The 22,172-nt window shown below is 37.1% G+C and overlaps 1 protein-coding gene across 1 annotated transcript; it reads right to left on the bottom strand.

The window, feature by feature from the left end:
• Positions 1–389: 389 nt before the first annotated feature.
• On the bottom strand, positions 390–21,119 carry CASP7 (caspase 7; the record flags this gene model as incomplete). The annotated part of the gene is made up of 6 exons (XM_083866404.1): positions 390–2,051; positions 2,617–2,755; positions 4,103–4,278; positions 4,765–4,893; positions 5,760–5,908; positions 21,007–21,119. 6 exons carry the CDS (start codon positions 21,117–21,119, stop codon positions 1,828–1,830), a joined length of 930 nt encoding a protein of 309 aa, XP_083722530.1. The 3' UTR covers positions 390–1,827.
• Positions 21,120–22,172: the final 1,053 nt, after the last annotated feature.

The following is a 22,172-nucleotide window of genomic DNA, read 5'->3' as shown; positions in this document are numbered from 1 at the left end:
GCCAGAAAATAGCTTAAGATGGAGCTATTTGGCAGAAGCAACAGGGAGAACACTTTCACATGCACTGCTAGAGCATTGTACAATTTACTGTATAAAGGGCAAGATTAAGCACTGCTAGAACACGATATTTCCAATAAAATACTTCCATTAACTTTGGTTTACTCCAAGAAAGGACATGGCCTGTCCAACCCAAGTCACCCAATGCCAAATTACTTTTCTATTCTACTTTTCCACTGGCACTGTAAACCTCCTCCTGAAAAGGTACCAGAGACCACCTGCATTCTTTGAAGAGAAAGGGACTGGGATATATCTTAGTTGGTTTTAATTTACCAGATTGAGTGACAAACGTGCAAATATACAAAGGAATTTTTTTTTAAAAAAGGTCTTTATTGATGTCATGCTCAATATGTCCATAAAGCACCATTTATTTAATTCAAACAACTGTAAATTTGACTTATGAAAAAAATATGTCTGACTATGTCACAGTATTTGAAAATATTAGAAAATATTTGAAATATATTTTGAATATATTTGAAATATATGTCTCACTATGTCACAGTATTTGAAAATATTAGAAAATATTAGAAAAAATTAAGAAAATAAACTTAATAATTTGGTAACTTGGCTTTAATACTATGCACTTATTTTCTCTGATGGAGAATAGAAGACTATAGAGTACATTATCTGGAAAAAGCATGAACAACAAATTCTTTATCAGTTTAACCAAATCATTAAACTTACTTTTTTGATCTAGCTACCAACTAAAGTGAATATAAAAAGTAGAAATATAAACACCACCAACATAACTCTAAAACAAAATCAAGACCGTACAGTAACTAAGAAGGCACTTCTGGTTTCTGATTCAAGTAAGCATTTCCAGTTTTGAGAGAACTCCTCACAACTAGAAGTTAAATCTAAAACATACATTTGTTACTGAAACATATAATTCTACCTTTTCAACACTAAATTTTAATGTTTTATAATAAAGCCTTGTCATTAACTGTCTGATGGTTCAAAAATTCTGAATCAACAAGCATATATTTTTATTTCTGCAAGCAGAAGAACTGCAATACCACTGTTTCAGGTTGTTCTCTCAGTCAATTGTCATTTGCAAGGCAAAATATCTTTACAATGGCACTTTAATATGATACCATACAAGTAAAATTTGTCAATCTTTTAAAGATTTTGATTTTCTATTTGCTGCATTTCTATACTGTTCAGGTAAATAATCTAAAAATATTGATTTTTTTATACATTGATCTTATGCTAGAATGATGACTAAGTAAACTGACTTCCAGATCGAGCACAGAGCAACCATTAGCCTTCATTACTATTGTTCATTAAAAGGAAATTAATATATTAGACTAAGAAACACCCTTTTTAAAATAGTTACAAACTGTTTTATTACTGGACATACCCATAATATAATGGTCTTTGGAAATTTCCAAGGAGGTTATGGTTCCATGAGCTAGTGGTAAACGAAAAGGAGTCTCAAGATTTTTTTGTTTATATTCTTAATTTACAATCTGCTTTCTGCGAACAAACTTTATAGGTTACTGATTCATAACATCTTCAGTAGCCATAAATCATGACAGTCACACTAAGGGAAACCAAGATACAATAATTAGTAATAGCTGTCAGGCTGGCCCACAGCTTCTTTTAAAATATTGCATATTGTCCACCCATCAGATACCCCAGCTTATACAACATAAAAATCTAGTGTTATTACATTTCTGTTCTTAGAAATGTGTTACTCCTGTTTACAATCACATCTCCACCCAAAATCATGCCCTGACCTTTCACCACAGGCTGCACTGAAATGCACTTTCAGAAGTATAGTTCCTTAGTGAGCATAGAGACCACACAGGGAATCTGCTTCTTCTCACTGAAACGGGGATCGTCCGACTGTGACTCGAAATTCGTGGCCACCACGTAATTCACCCGTGTCAGGATCTGCATGATCTCAAGCTGCTTCCCATGCTCATTCAGCACAGAGCACAAAGACTGCACAAACCACGAGCCTCTCCCAGGATTTCTCCAGGAGTAATAACCTGATGGGAAAGACAAGGAAGAAAACACATGGGGTTATTTTTGCTCTTTTGTGTGAAAGATTCTGGGTGAAGATTAACAATGCACACAGGGAAAGCTGAACTTTTAACAGTTTTGTCACATATCCTACTTCAGTAAAGTTGAGAATAATGTATATTAACTCTCCAAACATCACACCGCTTAAGTACCATTCTACATTTTGGCATTTGGGAATCTGCAAGAAGTAAAATTACACAGGTTTCTTTTCTGAGAATAAGTTTTGTACTGCAACTATTCCTCTTCCTGCCTTCATCAAACATTCAACACATCAGGACATGGAAGGGCAGGATTCCCAGGAAACAGTACTGCCTTTGCCATCTGTAATCTCCCTTTTCCTCTACAGTGCAGATGGGCTGGATACCCAATGTACAGCCTAGGTGCAGACTCCATGGTATATTCTTCCAGGGCAAGGCCCTGGGAATTCTGCTGAGGGGTTCAAAGGATTCCACAAGGGTCTATCTCCAATCCAGTGACTATGGATGGTGAGTTTTCAGGCTTCTACCCCCACCTTGAACCTCTCCTCCTTACCTGGCACCGTGGAATAAGCAAACAGAAAATCTGCTTCTACTGGGATTTTGTATCTTGGGTTGGCATCTGTCTCCAGGGTGTCATTGGCAGGTCCAGAGTCAGTTTGTATACCGTCATCAAATTCAGAGCCTCTGCAGGCCTGAAAGCAGAGAATATAAATAGAATGTTTCCAGTTGTTACACCAATTACAATTCATCAAAATTCTTTAATGGATTCAGTTCTGATCAGTACTTTTGTACTAAAAGCATGTATTAAAAGCAGAGATGCAGTTCTGGGGGATATCTAATTGTTCGGTGATAAAGCTTTCTCTTACTCTTTCTCTTCTCTTACTAGCTTTCTCTTTTAAAAATACATATCCTGTAAGTAGAGGGAGGCAAAGGTGTTGAGGCTGTGCATCTCAGTTGTCAGTATTGGTTTATTCCAGCCATGATTAATTTTACCAGTCCAAAGTGATTATCAGCACTCAATTATTACATAATGCCATGTCCAGCATCACCTTCTGGACAATTTCTTGACAGTGGATTCCACAGGTGGAGACTCTACAGTGTGGGCAACCTGTTCTAGTGTTTGACCACCCATTACAAGTATATTGCATTTTTAATAGTTTTCCATTTATCTCTTTGTTTCTTAATTTTCTCTTAATCATGGGTTTAGCCAAAGGGCACACTGGGACAACAGTGCGGTGGGTAATTTTCAGCTCTTGATCAGTAGCTTTGACTGACAGCTCTTTCAAAAGAACAAGTCTGACTGGCCTATATAACAGGGCTGACTGCCTTTATTAAGATAATTTTAAAGTCTATAAAGTAACCATTTCAAAAGTGTAATTAGAAGAAACATCACTTTAGTAGTATGAAGAGTCTAAAACAGTTTTCACTTTGAGGATGAGGATTAATTGAAGGAATAGCCTAGGGAAAACCACATCTGCTACAACTCTTATATGTAAATAATACTATGTATTATGTAAAAAAGATAATTCAGACCCATGATATGTCAGTTAATGCTGTTTGAATGTTGTCTTTTAAAGTTTAATAATACACAATTAATTACATGCTAATTTAAAAATGCAATATAAATTTTTAGGCTACTAAGGAAAAGAAAACTGTTTCTTTTAGCAATAATTTGTAGACGCAGCCTTAATTCAAAGAGACTAGGACAGTATTATTCCTATTGAAAATCATGTACTGTCCCAAGCTCTGTCTGCACAAAAGTGAGTTATCTTTTTGCTTTGAAGTTCATATATTACCAAGAGAAATCATGTAGAAAATTACAATGATAATATTCTTTGTATCTGTGAATATCAGATATAAATTATCTTTTAAAAACAAACAATAATTTTATCCATAGACAGCTTCTCTCAACACATCTTTTCATAAAACCTCCAGCAACATACAGTAAGTCAAGCTACAAGGTTTTTCTAGGGCAAAAAACCAAGAGAGCATGTTTTTCCTGCTGCAGCAGTAGGATGCTGTTTACCTTAGGCCATTACCTGAATGAAAAACAATTTGGGTTTGCCTATGAGGCTTTTACACTTGTCTCCTCTGAACAGCGCAGTCAGAGTCTTGATGGCCATGGGTCCATCTGTGCCATAGATGAGCCCTTCTTCCCCATGGCTTAGGAGGATACAGGCAAAACAGGCAGCATCACTGTGGTTCTCCTCGGCAGCTACAAGGCAAACACTTCTGAGTCAAAAGAAAGCTATGTTTTAAATGGAAATTATTTTTAGCACACACATTTTTCGGAGGCTAAATAAACACACTGAGCTACTACTGTCAGGCTTAAGAAGGAGTGGATCATCTTTTACAGAGTGATGAGTACCTTGAGTACATGGATGCATCCTTCACTTGACTCTGAGTTTAGCCCACTGGAATCAACAGGCTGAACTCTTTATCTAATATGACAACATTAGGCTCTTCACCTAATACACAAGACAAGTGCTTCACAAGAATACTATGCATTTCTGAATTGATGTTGGGGGATGAGGTGGGGAATTAAGCCCAGTCCATTCAGAAAAACTCTTCCATACAGAAAATTGTACATGTGGGGCCTAAGCAATCTGATCTACTTTAACTTGCTGTGAGCAGGGAGTAGATTCAGTGACTTCCAAAGGTCTGTTCCCTTCTAAATTATTCTACGATTCTGAATTTTTACCTTCCTTCAGTACTTTTTCCATAGCATCACGGCTTCGGTCATTGTATATCTGAACCTCAAACCCCAAGTTTTTAAAACTCTTAGCAAGGTCTCCAGCATCTTTGTCAGTTCCATTGCGTGTGCCCATTCCTGCCGGAAAACAAAGAACATGGTTGACTGCAAGTCATACAGCTCAAAATGATTCATGTGTTCAAAGGCAAATGTTTAAGTTTGTAATTGATAAACTTAAACAATTTATTGGTGACATGTTTTAAAAACAATCCTCTAGCAGCACTGGGAACAAATTGTGAGATTTTAAAAAAAATGCTACATTCAGTGTTAGCACATATCTTATTCTGCAAAATGCTGGCGTGCCCCCAGCACCTGGCAACACAGGACCTCTAAGGAAGATCCATCTCCTTTTGGTTATGCAGTGCAACACAGGCACAAAGCACCACACAGAAAACTTGTTGAAAAGTGTCCCTATTGTACCCAGTAAAAAGAACTGATACAGAGTCTTTGGGGAAAACAACCTACTGCGTTTGCCAAGTGTACAGGAAAAATCCTACAAGCCTGATTATAACACAAGTATTTGTCTACCTTGAAACCACATGTGATCTGGAAAGTTAAATGCAGGAGTGTGAACAGAGCACACCTACAGCTATTAGCTTTTGTAGCTCATAGCTGTAGCTCAGGGACAGAGAATTTATAACATGGGTTGCAGATGCCAAAGTTCAAATTTTAACAACATAGTTTTAAACTCTGGAACAAAGGTTTCATTTGAAGTTGGTACAGCCAGGAGACATGGTCTTTGAGACATATACTGAAAAGATGTTGAAAAGAGCCACTCTAACATAAGTATTAGAGAACAGAAAAAGTTTTAGCAACAACTATTTATCAAAAAAGATAAAAACATTAATTAAAATTCCATGTCCTAAAACTAGAATACTTACTGATTAAAGAAAGTATAAAAATTCTGTGGTCTGTAAAGAGCATCATCAAAGAAAGAACATTACCTGTTTTGTCATCAAAATTTTTGTTGTTTATAATAATACATTTGCCAACTTTCTTGTAATCCATATTATACTGGAATGTGGGTGTAACAATTCGGTATTGATTACTGAGAGAGGGCTTTGGCTGCTCTTCTTCTCCATTCTTCTTTTTTCTAGGTGAACCAAATAAAATTATTGTTAGTGACCAGTCACATGCATGGCCTATTTACCGTAATTCAAACCATTTGTGCAGCCCTGCCCAACGCTTCTCCTTCTCTAATATTTGTTTTCTCCATTTACATTTCAGATCAAGGCATGAAGATCTTGTGATTACCATGAAGTGATTACTGTGTGTGGATGGATTCTGACCGGGTGAAATAATTCTGGAGTGAACTGCAGCCAACAGCAGGACACACAGATCCTGACCCAGAGATAAAACAAACTGCCTGCATGAAGTGAGGCTGGCAGTAACCTTTTGCCAACTGTTTCTGGACATATCCTACTTATTCTATAAGTAGTTAATGTAAGAAAAGATACATTTCCCTTAATAGCTATTCCAGGAACATGAAGATACGCAGTTTACCCAGCTGTGGGATGAGATTAGTTTATTGAATCACCATCATTCCTAAATTCTGTGCAGATTAAGACTAAAGCAGTAGGTAGTTTCTACTGATAAAGGTTACAGATGTGAACAAGTCATGCGTCAATTTGAGCTGCCAAACAGCCATCTGAACCTATGTAAAAACCCAAGCACATTTCAATGTAATCATTGATACCTGAACTTCACATCAAATAAAACCTACAAAAAACCAAATCAAACTACGATAGTAATTATGTTAATGGGTTATATTAATAAATGTTTTCTGGTTATTTGACCATGTACTGATCTTTTTGCTATGTACAGGAGTCTTACATTGGATTAGAAAGAGATGCCAAGGGATAGCACAGACATTACTCACAGATATAATCTAAATAAAGTATTAACACCGAACCAATGACAGCCAGCATGCACACCTGATGTACAAGCATGAGGAACTCAGCAATACTTGCTTTTCAAGGTGGACTTTTTGGTCCAAGCAGGTGGCTTCAAGTGTGGTTAGGATTTCCTCAAGCAGAACTGAAGCCAGTAAGAGCCCATAAGGATTTTGATTCAACCTCAGAGCTATGAGCAAGCTTTGGAGCTGGCCCACTTTAAAACAACACTCAGGAAAGGGCAGAAGTTATTAGCACTTCTCTTATTTGTTCCAGTGTTCAGCTTCCAATAGTATTTATTGCTGATGTCTGAGAGGAAAATATAAACTACTTTCACAGCACAAATAACTGTATAATGCAGTTTGGTTATAACAAAACTAGATTGTTCATATCATCTCAATTAATGTAAGTACTTTTGCTATTCTCATTCTGACATCTTTCTAAAGAATTATTAATTTATTTGCTTCAATAATAACCTGTAGACATAAGATTGCTATGAACTGATTAAATGTTGTTTAGGTAATCTATTTTCTTACCTGCCTGATTTAACAATGGTTGTCTTTTAGCTTTAAGTGTCCTCTTTTTTATTACTAAAGGACAGAACGAATTGGAATCTATAATAAACCTTCTTTAAATGATTCATCATGTATAAGTGCCACGGCAATTCAATTTCAAAACAGCTTCTTCTTATCTTTGAGTGCCGTCATGCTCTATTATAAAGGGCCAAATTAAATAGCTGCACCTGGCAGGCTTTCATCATACTCTTTTTACATGTGACCACCTTGATATAATGTCCTCTTTTAGACCTCCCTTAGAGACTAAAAAACAAGATATTAAACCGTCTTTACTTGAGAATTATGTCTAGAAATACAGGTTGGTTTTTTTTTTCTGACAAACTGCAAATATGGATATTCTTCTTGCATATGCTTCTTGAAGTCCCTGGAAGCAATAATTAAATACGCTTTGCCTCAAGAAAAAGTTTTAACCAACTCTTAACTACTTCTTTTAAAGAATTAGAGCTCCATGATACTGATACATTTGACTTTCAAAGAGATCTTGGATTCTTATTTTAACCTAAAATTCCCCCTGTTCTTCCATCACCAGGTAGTTCTTTGTCAAAGAGAGAAAAAGAAATTTCAGAACAAGAAACAACCACCCAGGTCCATGAAGAGGCAATTCCTCAACCCACAGATTCCAGTTTCTACAGATTTATTTGGCTTCAGTGATTTCCTGAAAAAGTTGTTCAGACAACAGTGGCTGTTACAGACAATAAGATATTTTCAAGGGGATTGTGCACACATTTCTGTTTATGTCCAACTCATGAACAGCTGCAAACACTCAGGGATGAACCCATTTGATCAGTATCATGTTTGCACTGTCTGCTCTTCTAAAATGCTAAAAGTGGCCTAACTGTAGCCCAGAAATCAGGCAGCCACGTTACCCCTCAAAAAGCCTCACTGAAAACAGCAGCAAGGGTTAAGTGGCACAGAAATGTAGCAATGCAGGTTCTCTGAAATCACTTCACTCCCAAGTTCAATAGTTTGCACTCATTCATGCAGAAATACTCGTGAGTTTAAGGGATGTAATTCCTGCTGCTGGAATTCTCAAAAGCAGCCAGAAGCTCTGTGCCAGTCAATGGCAAATGTCACAAACAAGCCTTGGCAACACATTTCCCCATTCCTTAACAGAGGACACTGGTTTTATTCCAATGATTCCTCCCAAGCTAAACAGGTTAATGAGATACTAAAAGAACCACAGCATGGTTACGCCTATTGCTTCTTTACTGGAAGACAATAAAAAGTTCCAGAAATCTTTTGGCATCCATCCAAACTGAATGAATAAAGGAGCAGAGGCTGTGGATTATACTTAGCCCGGACATGCAACCAGACACAAATTCTTTTTTGAAGATTCTGGTTCTGCACCAACATAGCACAATATGGGAACTGCCTGACTGGACTACACCGACAGTACAATGTCCAACTTTTCAGATTCAACAAGCTAAATCAGACCTTGTAATGATAACTAATAAAGTTATAAATAAGGAACCATCAGGCCTTAAGGGTAATCTGTCAGTGATAGTCTGACTTATGTTTGAAAGCCTAAATCTTTTTTTTCTGAACTTTGAACTGGACATTTGCTAATATGTATGTTAACTGCTGATCTTGTCGCACTGCATGACACAAAAGAACTACACTCAACATCAGGTTGAAGTGAGGAAGAAAAGGGCAGTTTATTATGATTCAGGGTTTAAATAGGATTTGAGATTTGATCAAGGATTGGGAGATGAGAGGAACACCCATCTGACCCCAGTGGTCAAACCAGCAGTCTATCACAGAGAGGGATGAGAAAACAATCTACTTTTGTTTATGTTACATGTGTGAGAATCTCCAGTAGAAATATGTAAATAAGATCAGAAGGAAAAGAATTAGGGTGACACTTACTAAGCTTTCTAATTACTGTGCTTTCCAAAAGGGTTTCCACAGATTAGTTATATATTGTTATAAAATGCTTTAAACTATGTGCCCTCTGCTTGATTTCTTTCTGCTTCTTTGATATCTAGCATCCTTAATTTCCTTCTTTCGGGATTCAAACTTGCCTGGACTAAACAGAAAGTGGAATTTCATGACTGTTTACTCATTCTTCAGGTCTTAATTACAGCTGTGCCATTATTCCCTACACAGAAATATTCTCCCCATTGCTGTCACGTATTTCATGTTCTCTCCCTTTGGTCAAAAGTTCAGCAAAACTGAAACTCCACTCTGGCACTCTCATACAGCTTGCACATTTTCACCCTCACCATCTCTAAATCCAGGCCTTAGGCTTGCCAACAGCATATCTGGGAATGTGATTTCATCAAGTCTAGACTCAGTCAGCATCAACCCTCTGAAAATCATTATTATCATCTTCTCACTTTTCAAATATGAAATTAAAGTTTTCAATTCTATTTGTCATTTTGTTACTGAACTTCTAAATAGTAGCAGTCAAGTGTTTTATCAGCATGAGTGGCTAAAATTCTGTCAAAGTCCATGGAGATACCTCACTTGCATGAGGAGTGGACTTGATCATCTAAAGGACTGCTACTTACCACAACAAATGTTCTTTTCTCTTACACTTGGAATAAATTTATGTTACAATATGGTTCAAGATTTAAGGATAAAAATATCATCAACAACATTTAACTACACCTAAAGATTATTTAGAAAAAATAAAGCAGTGTCTCTTAGCAGCTGTGATTTTCTCTCCTTTGACTTTGTTTTTACTGGCACCTTCCTCAATTCCTGCTGCTACCATATATTAGTGTGACACATCAACATATTAAGAATTCATGTGCAGGACAAAGGCTTCCTTGAGCACTGTCTTTATTCATCTAGTATTCATCTACTTCTCTGCCTGGCTATTTAAGTGATTGATCTTTTCCAGGGAGAGTTGTTCAAAAACTCTAAAACTCTAAATTTTAAAAATTATATTACAGAGAGATATCTAGGTTTTTTTTAAAGCTATAGTCCCCTCCTCTTGCAGAAACATTGGGGGCTTTTGTTATTGAAAAACGTAACAATTCTATAATTCTGTACTATTTAATTAAAGGGAGCTGACATTCAGAGTTGGGTGGAAAAGGCCACACTGACTCTGTTCATTTCTATTTGAAGTAAACCCACAAAAGGAGAGAACTGTGTCTTACTCTGCTCTATGCAGTTCAGCAAACTTCATCTTTCCTTGATAAGGAATATCTCAAAACATTAAGACAGTTTTACTCTGGCTTCCTTCTTTTATACATTGTGAAATATAAGTTTTGAATAACTGATAACATGTTTGTGTTAAAAAGAAAGTTTTCCCTTAAAAACATGGTGTCTTTGAAAAACACATCACTTGAGGATTCCTTCTGGAGTCCAAATGCTTTTTTGGCTTTGGTGAATAGTTTTATTCTAGTTTCTGTCACATTCTCAGCCTTTCTGTTGAGTCTAGGCAAGATTACAGCAGTGGACAGCACAAATATTCTCAGGTAATTCATTGACACCCACCAGAATTCCTACACAGTAAAGTGTTGTGAGACGCAAGGTGTCTTAACTGCAATGCTCTTTAATCTATTACAAACAATTGAGACGCTTCCCTTACGACTTTTGGTGTTTGGGGACCTCTTTACAGGCTTCATCTGAATGAATTTTCCATTAAGTTACATTATTGTGGAATGCATAGGAAAATGCATTAGTTCTAAGGCCTCTAAAAGAAACCTACATAGCCTATATTGATGATTTATTTTTATGCAGTTTGTGTGGCTCTATGTTGCTCTTTCTGTCTAAAAACCCCCACTCCTTCTATTGTTGCATACACAGTATAAATTATGTTTCTGACTACTGCTCATCACAAATGTTGTTTGCTCTCCTGGGGAAAATCCTGGACTGGACTTATTTATTAAAAAAGATAGTGAAAGGATAGACAGAAAACAATGAAAATGCAAATAAGGTTGTGTTTGAATTCACAAGGCAACACTAAGCTATGTGTAGTAAAACTGAGAGTGATGGAGATCAATTTAGTTATTAATAAAAAACAACTGAACAGGAAATAGATTTTATAAAATAGCCAAAACAAGGTTCAATATTTTGTTCTATGTTTCTACTTTAGCCTCAATAATTAGTGGTCTGATATGGGCTCCATAATCCATATGTCTGATGCTTTCCAATGATCATGCATTAAGATCTCTTACTTCTATATAACCTTCTCTTCAAACTACCAGCTTTAATACTTTTGTTCAGCTTTAATACCTTTATCCAGTCTAATTTCACTGTATTTAATACACCTCTAATTACTGTACACTCTCTCCACTTTCAATGCTTTTCGTTGAATCTTGAACCCTGTTGGCAATATCAAGCAAAAGACACTTGTTAAATCTGACTAGAGATTTTTAGATCTTAAGTTCTCTAAGCCTGACTCTTTGTTCTTTGTCAGATCTGTTTTGGCAGTGTCACACAGATTTAGAACTGCATGCAAATAACAGATTATCCTGTTGCCTTTTTCCATTAATATTGCATCAGGTTGGCAGAACAGCAACATTTCTGGACAAGAAGAATGTGTCACTACTTGAATTGTCTTTTATAAAAATGAATATTCCTTTATTGTTAAAAATCAGAAAGCATAAATTATGTGGGATAAAGACTAAACCATAAGGTCTTGACCAAATACTAAAACTATTACAGTGCATTTGAAAGTACATACTCAGGCTAGCAAATTATTTGCCAGAAGAGACACTAAAAGGAAAAGCCTAATAGCTGAAACAAAAGTCTCCTGAGGAAAAAGGGGCAATACTAATTGTATAGGAGGAAGTTCAAGCAAGCATTGCGTACTTTCAATTTCCCTATTAGCAAATGTTAGCAAAGGACTGCTGACTTTGACAGATGAGCACCAACAAAATCACCAGTCCTTAGAAGGTTACTTTAAAACATATTACAGATAGGTGTCAAAAGAAAACTGAAAACAATTCTAATATTGAAGTCAGGATATTTTCAACATAATAGAAAGTCTTCACTTAGCAGAGAGAAGAAAAGTGGTCCCCACAGAACTGCATACAGAAGTTCCCCAAAAAGCATTTAAGCATTATTTCACCTACATTACCATGGCACGCAGATGTCTTACACAAAAGGCATGAAAACTGACAGCTGCAATTTATATTAGTGAACATAAACAACACAACACCACACACATACACACACACACACACACACACACAAACCCCAGTGTTCCTAGATTTCTGTTTCCTGTCAGGATTTTGTTTCATCTGTTAAAGAAATTCAAAATTTCAGTGAAATATGCTGAACTGATAATACTGGATGCTGAAGTTCATATTTATTGATGATATATAAAGTCTGTGCTGCCTTTGCCTATTTATACATTGCTTTGTTGAAATGTCTAAACTTTGAAAATAATTTTTGGAAATGGGTGGAATAAAGGGAAATGGCCAGCATGCTTCCTGGAACACCACAGCCCCCAATGAACACACTCCACTTTCCTCCTGGGAGCAACAGGACTGCTCAGGCAACAGAATAATGACTGCAAATGTTCTCAAGAACAGGGCCATAGGAATTAATTAGCCTTCAGTTTCTTTTTGAACTGTTCATGACTTCTTAAGGGCATCTTTGAAATCAGATTGTCAGCTGACTAAACAAAGCCAGTTTGAAAGTCAACAGAGGCAAAGCCTTTTCCTTGAATGAACCTCAAGTTAGGAACCTACTAGGACAATACCTCTTGTTCATTTGGGAACTCATGTCACAGGCCCTTCAAATAATTGTAAACACAGTAATTTTGAACAGAAAATATTGTTGTAGTAGTATCAAAAGAAAGGAGTTAGGTAAACAATGAGATTACTTCCTTCAACTTATCAAGATAATACTAGAACTGGGAAAGATCTAAACTATAATTTAAAAAATTCTTTCCATGACTGGACTGAGTTCATTCATCTGAAAAACCAATATCATACTACAAATGTACTTTTGTTCTTGATATGGCATATATAACAGTACAGTAACAGATTTCACAGAAAATTTGCAAAATAAACCACTTCAATTTATTTAAGGAAATCCTGGCATTTCCCTAAATTTCCTAATATCACATCCAAGAGTACAACACAGAATAAAATATATTTATTAAGACCATATACTAGCTATGCTTTGCCCAATTAACTTGATGAAAGGTATTAAACAAACCAAAATGAGTTGAGCTTCTGCTGCTGAATAACTTAGGGAAAGTAACTCCGTAACTCTTGATCTTAGTTTTCCCATTACAAAATGAAGTCTAAACAAACTTATTTCATAAAGCAATTGCAGATCATGTGGCTTCTTTCCAGGGGAAGGGTAGTGCAAAAACTGATGTCCCATGTTCTAACCAACTGAGCCAGCCTCAGTGGCAGTCCTGTGCCCTGTGCTCTGGGATGACCCTGCTCCAGCAGGGAGCTTGGACCAGACGACACACTGTGGTCCCTTCCAACCTGACCCACTCTGGCATTCTGTCCACTAAGGTAGAGAATAATTTTAAAATTCATATTTTGTACATCTGTACAATGCTTATGTCTGGAGTGTGTGGGTTAGCTTACTGACAGGTGCCTCATGGAAAGAAAATGCATGAAACAAAGCCATCCTTACTGTAAAGTTATTGTTTACACTCTTATTGTGAATCTCCACTGTGGAGGTTTATAGTGGACCTCAGTCCAGAAACAAATTCCTAACTTTGATTACTACACATTACTTTCCCTGGAAAGAGAAAACTGCTATGCCTGTATATGACTATTTAACATCAATTGAAACACTGAATAAATTTTAAATACATCATTATAAGACACTTTTCAGACCCTAAGCTACTCTGGTAGCTTTTTAGTTCCATTTAAGTTTCAGATCCATCTCTAGCTAGGAGAGATAATCTCCTCTAAAAACCTGAAAAACTGAGAAACTCAGTCCAAGACTACTCACAGTAAAATGAAAGAGTTGAGCTGTTTCAAAGAACAAGCCTCAGATTACAACTTCAGGCATACTTTGTAAATGTCTTTTGAAGTTCTCACAGTTAATCTAAATATGCCTTCCTGTCTTTTTAAGTATGTGTTAGTGATGGCCTTAACTAATTCAAATCAAAACCACAATTGCAATTTAATTTATTATATACAAATGAAGCAGACCAACTGCATTGGGACTAAGCCAGCTTCACTTTGGACAGTAAGTTTCAACAGACTAATATCTAATATCACATTTCAAAACAGTTAAAAGAAGACAAAAGTAAAAAGAAAAGAAACAGATAGCAGTGCCTTAGTTTTGTGCACTTAATATTTTGGGGTCACTTACAACCCACATCATAATTTTGTGGTGTGATGCCTGCAAAACAGATTCTAAACTCTCAGTCATCATTTTGTGAGATTCAGCTCCCCAATTAGCTGCATGATATCTACCATGCAGGCCTCACAATATTGTATGCAACATAATAGCCAAAAAACATTCAAAAGGTGAATTTTTACAGATAAAGAATTTTGCTTGCTGAAAGGCTTCCTGCTTATTTCTAGAAAACCTGCACATCCATACCTTCCATGAGTGTTCTGGAAACTGAAATCTTGCATGATCATACCCTAGGCAGCATAATGTACATAGGGAACTGACAATCACATGCAAAAAAGAGATGAAGCTTCTCTTTACCTTTCAAAGGTACTAAGAGAAATTAACAGGTACATATGGATTGCTTGGAAAATGACTCAAAATAAAGCAAGCCCTCCAAACACTAATGCTCAGAGAACACTCTGGGAAGGATTAGCAAATGCAAACTGCCAGTGGAGCTACAATTAGCTAAACTAAACTGTTTTAGGGTATAAACTCATGATTTTTTCAAACAGGTGGCAGAGAAGGAAGGAGGTGAATAACACTCTACAGTACCTTGGCTCATCATCAAATGGTACCCCACACTGCATCTGAAAACAGCTTCAGCTTGTCCTCAGGAGCAAGTCTGATGTTCTGTGCTATTGCTAGGAGCCCACCATGCTCGGGGTTGCATTGCAGAGAGCAGCAGGATGCTCTGTGTGCTCAGGCCCAGCATTTGCCGGTGTCAGCAGTGGGTCACGCTGGACTGTTCTGTGGGGCTATTCAAACCCTGGAGCCATCACCCTGCGGGCTGAGGTCATGCAGGCCTGAGCTACCTTTGCTGACAAGCAGAAAACACGCTCCCATCACTCATTCTATCTCTGCTCCTGTGTAAGAGTACAGGAAAATAGATTTTGGGATGGAGGACGGGACAGAAGACTTCACTTTGTGATACGTCCCTCGTCCTTCTCTCAAAACCTGATCCACCATTCCTGCAATATTCACACAATGACTGTTTCTAGCAAAATAATGGACATTCATTATTAACTAACTGTAAGATTAGGTGTACCTAAGATGTATCATTTACAAACTATACATGTAGCTTGCACACAGAAGATGTATAGTTTACAAAGATGTAAGTTTACAAATGTAAAGACATATAGCTTACAAAACTCTGTAAACCTCTCTGTTACCCCTCTGTACTTTAATGAATATAACTACTTTTTACATATTTACCCTCAAACAGTTTTGGTTTATTATAAATTTGGCTTAAATCTGCTTGGATTGCTCTGAAAGCTCAAATGTCCCACTACAAAATAACCGTCCTCCAAATTCTGTATGCTACAGCTGAGAGCTTGTTGCAATGAAGGAAATAAATTACTACACTAAAAAGTAATTAAGATACTTGACTGTGATTACTTCAGATACAGTTCCTGGATAACCCAGTGTTTGCTGTACTTCACATTAAAAAGTCTCTAAGGAGACTGGAAACAAATATTGACTGTGAATCAATGAGTTCTTGTAAAATAGACTAGAAACCATTTCAAGATACTTGGGCTTTTCCCATGAGGTACACGCAGTTAGCATCTAAGGGAAAGTACAAGCACAGACCACAGTTTCCACTCATTGTTAAATGCTCCTGCAGTGTTCTCCAGAAGCTGAGTTCCAGATCTAACAAAAATTGCTTCAACAAAACAACAACAAGCAGCAACAAAAAAAACCCCAACCCACCCCCCCCAACAAACAAGCAAAAAAAAACAACCCCAAAAACCAAAACCGATCAAAACTATCTCTGACTTTAAAAAGAGTGATAAAAAATGAAACATTTCTGTTGTTCCTTCTTACAGTCTCTTAATTGGCTTTGTAGGAACTTTTCCAGACCATAAATTACTTCTGAAATTTTATGTATAATGCTTTCAGGTGAACATAAACAATTGATATTTACCTTGTGCTAAGCAGAAAAAAACCAAACTCCAAACAAAATTAAAATTATATTGTGATTGATTTTGGAGCTGTGACAGTAAAAGGAAAGATCAACACCCATTTACAGGACAAACTAAAGCACACAGTGACTTCCTTAGAGACGTTATGGAAACATGAGGCTGAAACAGGAGGTCAGCTCAGACATCTGAGTTGCAGCCCAGAACTTAACTTCAGATAATGATTCATCAGCTGTTATTCGCTTTACAGTAGCTTGCTATTTTTAATCTAGCTAAGGATAAAAGAGATATTTTTCTTAGCAATATTTCCTTCAAATGGTCTATAATATTCTGACACTGAAAAACATATGTATCTGCATCACTGTGAAGCTGTTCTTCATAAAAGGTTCTACCTGAAAAGCAGCTTCTTTTACAAATCAATATAAAAGTAAGCTGTTGGCAATCCCCATACTGGCACTTATGAGTGGACACCATGATCTTTGTGGGTCCCTTCCAATCCAGAATGAATGTGATACTGTGAAAAGTGAACAGAAAACAGATCCCCAAAAGACAGAGGAACAACAGAAAAACTTAGTTGAAACAAAGACAACTTTCTACACCTTTTACAACTCCAGACCTGAGGTTCAGCTGAGGATGAATCTCAAAAATGAGTATTTATTCTTTGAAGGACAAGCTTATTTATGTTGAGAAATATGGCTGTACTGAGACAAGGGTCATGAAGTTAAAATAGACAGCTTTGCTTCCCCACTTTGATGTCCTGCGACCCAAATAAACACTGTACACATGAAAAGAAAAGGTATATATCCATGAATCTTTTTCATCTAAATACTAGTTTACAATCCTGGTAGATATCTTAACAATGTAACTATCACAACCATTGAACTACAGAAGGTGAGATGCACACTGGCATTTCCAGGAAACTTTCAAATTTCTCAAGTCTCAAACTTTAAAGGGGTGTGGCTTGACAGAAACAAATATCTCACAGATATTTTGGATTTGCAGTGTTAAACAGCTAAATATTCTTGGTGACTACATGCCCCACAAGACATCTCAAATTCCTCAGTGGGATTTTCTTACAATCCATTTCATGTATCTGCATTAAGAGCGCTATAGAATAACACACACTTTAATTTGTAACTAAGTATTTGTAAAGATTTTAAAATAGATATTTAAGTTGTGTTTTCTGTTTCCAGATGAGAAGGGGAATATTGACTGTAAAACAAGACAGTAGGGCTGAAGCAGATAAAAGTAACCAGAAAACAAATGTTTCTATATAATTACATCAGGATAAAACTGGTACCTAGATACTACTAATAACAAAACTCTTCTGCATTGTTTCTTCACTGAAGCCCATGAGCATTCAGGATTTTTGACAGTGCAAATGCAAGTCTACCAAACCGCGGGAACATCTGGACACATCTTTTAAAAAAAACCCCAACTTTAATTAGGATTAAGAGAAATCTCTGCTTAACACAGTGCAACTGCAATTTTATTCCATTTCATGTTACATTAGCTTTCCTGGATACTAAAATGCATTTGCTGCTATCAATCTCCCAATAAAACACAAAAGATACCAAATGAAAATATTAAATCATCCTGTGGAGAAACAAGAATTTATTTAAAGCCTTGAAAGTGTGAAAGGAGTACACTTTAGCATAGTTAAAAAACCCTAAACTTGTATTTGGAAAATTTGGGATAATTTGAGAAATATTCTATTAGTTAGCTACAAATAATAAAACACGCATCTGAAATCCTTAGCCGAATCTTTATTTAAACATGTTTTAAACTTTTTTTGGTACACCGCTTTGCCATAATGTGTCCTGATATTTTTGCTTTCTGAAACACAACTCTCTTGCTCAACTGCAACACGGCCCTTTTTTTGTTCTTTTCGTTGTACACAAAATTAATACCCTCCTGCCATCTAGTGGCTAAAAACAACCCCGGAACCAAACACGGCTGGCAGATTTAATCCCAAACTTCTTCCAACTCTTTTCCCCACCCGTCAGTTTTTCTCACCAACATCAGCTAAGTATTAGCACTTTTCCAAAGAGAAGGAAATGTATAGAAGATAATTCCCCTAAATTGTTGAGATGTCAGGAGAATCTGCCCATCCTGGCTTGTTCTGAGCCTGCTTGGCAAAGCAGCCTCACAGACTGCTCAGAGAGAAATATGCTGTAGGGAGCAAGATTTTAATTTGCTTCAAGTTACTGCTCTGACAAGGTAGATCTGCAGTCACAGCCAGAGAGTGGCAAACTGAAGCTGTGAAGCTGCTGGAAACAGCTGTTCTTTCTGCACAGCTTTGAATTTAGCTTCTCACTGCTCTGTTCTCTCAAATTAAAATTAATGCACTTATTTAACATCACAAGTTACTTGTTTTCCTATTGAACTTACATATGTTAAGCAATAGTTCATGAAACGCAGTGAAGAATTTAACTGAGAGTACTGCAAAACTGGCAAAGATTGGGTTGATAAAACAAGGGATAATAAAATCATAGTCACTCTAAAGCCCTCTAGACACCTTATTTAAGATGCATTACTCCATGCTGCCAAAACTAAACTCTGGCAATCAGGACAGGCAGCCACCTTGGTTCAATAAAAGTACATCTAGCCTGGTATCTGCTACTGACTAGAAATGAGTCTGAAGAAAGCAAACAAAAGAAAATGGAAACAGTATATATTCTCACAGAGCCCTGACTTAGGAGCACCTTCATCAAAGATGTTAACATCTGGAATTTTCTTCCACACATACATCCAATCTCTTCTGATCTTACCTAAAACCTTGACATCAGCATATCCCCTGGCTTTAAGTTCTACAATGACATTCTGCTGTATGTTAAAATTACACCTTAACACTTGTTTTAAACAAACTGCATGAACTTTTCACTGGATGTCCCCTGGATTCCCTGTGAGGCACAAAGAATGACCATTCTTCACTTTGTCCTTTATTACAATCATAGTTCTAGATCAGATCCCATCTTCCTTTTTCCTCTCACATTCCTCTCCTATCTCCCTTCAGGCCAAAGAGTTTTAGCTTCTGCAGGACAAAGACCCTGTTACCACATTTAGATTTTTAAGACCTTAATTGTCAAGCACCTCATTCCTCTTTAAGCAGCCAACACTTTCTTCAAGAAACTCCATTAGGCTTCTCAAATGTATTTTTTTCTACAAAATCTAAGTTGGATTCTCTCAATTACCTCATATTTAATCTGAGCAATTTTTTTACTTCTGAAGAAAAACGTTGCAAATTGCATCTTCGAGGAGTTCCCAAAAGATGAATGTCTCAAACTGATGAATAGCCAAATTATTTGAAATATTTCTTATAGAAAAAAGTCATAGAAATGCTGATTAGTGCCTTTTCTTTGGAAATTATTAACTTTGAGTTGCATAATTTAATAATAGTATTAGCATATCACCTCTTATAAAGAAGACCAAATCAAATATCAAAACACACATTTTTTAAAGTTGAAAAGAAACCTTTGAAAAATATTTGACGAGATTTAGAAACGTTACATTTGTCTATTTGTTAAAATTAATAATACACATATATATCATGAAACATATTTGAGGAATGACAAAATGAGACAGAGAAAGTACAGTGATTTGCTTAACAGGACATCAAAAGTCTTCTAAGACTAAAGCATCCCCACTTCTCTCACAAACTTGTTACTCTATTAAACTCACAGAATAAACAGCAAAATTGGGAGTATATTAGCCATGTACTGTCTGAATTATACTGCTCACCTTAATGTATATTTCCAGTACTAAAAATAATCAAAACCCCTCTGTAAATTCATTAGACTTTCCATTAAATATCTCTTGCAAAATCTCACTAAATCCAATGTGAAGTAGCCGTTTGCTGACATTCAACAGTACTCATAATCTTTGCATGTTCATTTTTCATCTTTTGCATTTCCAGTCATATTTATCCAGTGTTTTCAGGAGTACAGATGAACAGTAAATAGTTCTTGCTTCCCACCGATTTAATGAAAGTAAGCTTATACTTCAGTGAGACTACTATGCTTTAAAATGAAAGGCTTTTCATGTGTTCTGTAAGGGGTTACATCTCTAGACTTGGTGAGGCTTCTTTGTGCTACAACCTAGATGGCACATCCAGGCTTTAAAGTAACTTAGACAGTCAGCAGGGGATTCCAGTGATGCTGGAGATTAGCTGAGCTGAGTGCAGTAAAATAGATAATTAATGGTATATTCAATTCCCAGCTCCATCAAAGGTCAATGTTTAAGATGTGGGGTTATAATTGATGCTAAATGAACTTGGTGGTCTCTTAGCTGCCAAATAAAACTCAAGGGAGATATTATAGGTTTCCCTATAGGGTGATACTATACAGAAATGCTTTAAGGTACAGGCCAGATATGTTAAATTCATACAACACAAACCATCTTTCTATCCAGACCATCAATAACATTGTGGACATGGCAAACTGAACACCAAATCAAGCCTTTGGATGTTTCTTTGATTAAAAGGGTAGCGTGGCAGCTGATAGGACAACAAGAACAGGAGTACAAGTAGGAACTTACTTTCCAAAAAGTGAGAACCTGCTGCTTCTGTCTGGCCTTGCATCAACTAGATCATAGCCATCTTCATCACCTCCCTCTCCATGAGGGAGATCTCCATGCTGATCCACTGACATCTAGAAATAAAAGTACAGGAATTTAAGTGTCTCTCAGTGAGCACTGGCATTTTAGAAATACTTCTATGAACCAGATTGTTTATGGTTTGGTTTATAGAAGATACATGTGAGGGTTTCAGTCAGTTTTATTGCATAATACTTCCTCAGGAAGTGGCTACAGATTTCTGGTCCTGAATTGCTGTGCCATTGCACATGTTCAGACATCTCTATTACCTTGTGGCAGTTACCAAAAGGAACTCGTCCAAAACTACTCTCAAAAAATACAGATTACAGGAAAATTAAATATAATTTTACGGTGAAAGATCACAGAATCATAGAATACAATCATAAAACAGAATCAGAATATTCTGAGTTGTAAGGGACTCCCTGGGATCATCAATGTCCAACACCTGGTGTACACAGGGTAGTCCCAAGAATCCCACCATGTGCCTGAGCGCACTGTCCACATCACAGAAGTAATTCCCAGAAAGTTTTCCATGGTCTGGAAAGACGTACGCTGGGATCAAAGCAAGGGCTCCTGTGTTTTCATTTGCACATACACAGTCAAATGTATGCAAGTGAAAGAGCCCTGTGTATTTTAATTTAATCATTAAGCTACAAGAAGCAAGGACAGCACCATGACCTGCACCAGCCCAGCAGAGAGAAGCGCAGGGCAGACACAGCACCTTCACTCGAGGGTGGGATGCACTGAAACATCTGCCCTCTGACTACAGATTTCCATCAGGAAACTAGCACTGATTCCTGCCCCTTCCCCACAGTTAGGCAGATTAAATTTGCTTTTACCATCCGTTTACTGAGAAGAGCACACATTTACACGGAAAACCACCCCGGACACCTGGGAAGAGCAGCAGCTCAGGGGCCACCAGCGGCTCCAGGGCTGCACCACCTGGCCGGGGAGCGGGGCTGGCAGAGGTTTGGGGGCTCCCCGAGAGCAAGAGCAGCCCCCAAAGCTAGGTCTAGACTCGGCTTTGACACAGACAGACACACAGGCACACACACACACACACACGGCGGAAGCAGGGCGCGCAGGCCGCAGTGCGAGGAGCAGGGCAG

The sequence above is a fragment of the Zosterops lateralis genome (assembly GCF_965231275.1).
Source record: "Zosterops lateralis genome assembly, chromosome: 8".
Lineage (NCBI taxonomy): Eukaryota > Metazoa > Chordata > Aves > Passeriformes > Zosteropidae > Zosterops > Zosterops lateralis.
The sequence above is the reverse complement of the archived record's forward strand: the minus strand, read 5'-3'. Positions and strand labels throughout refer to the sequence as shown.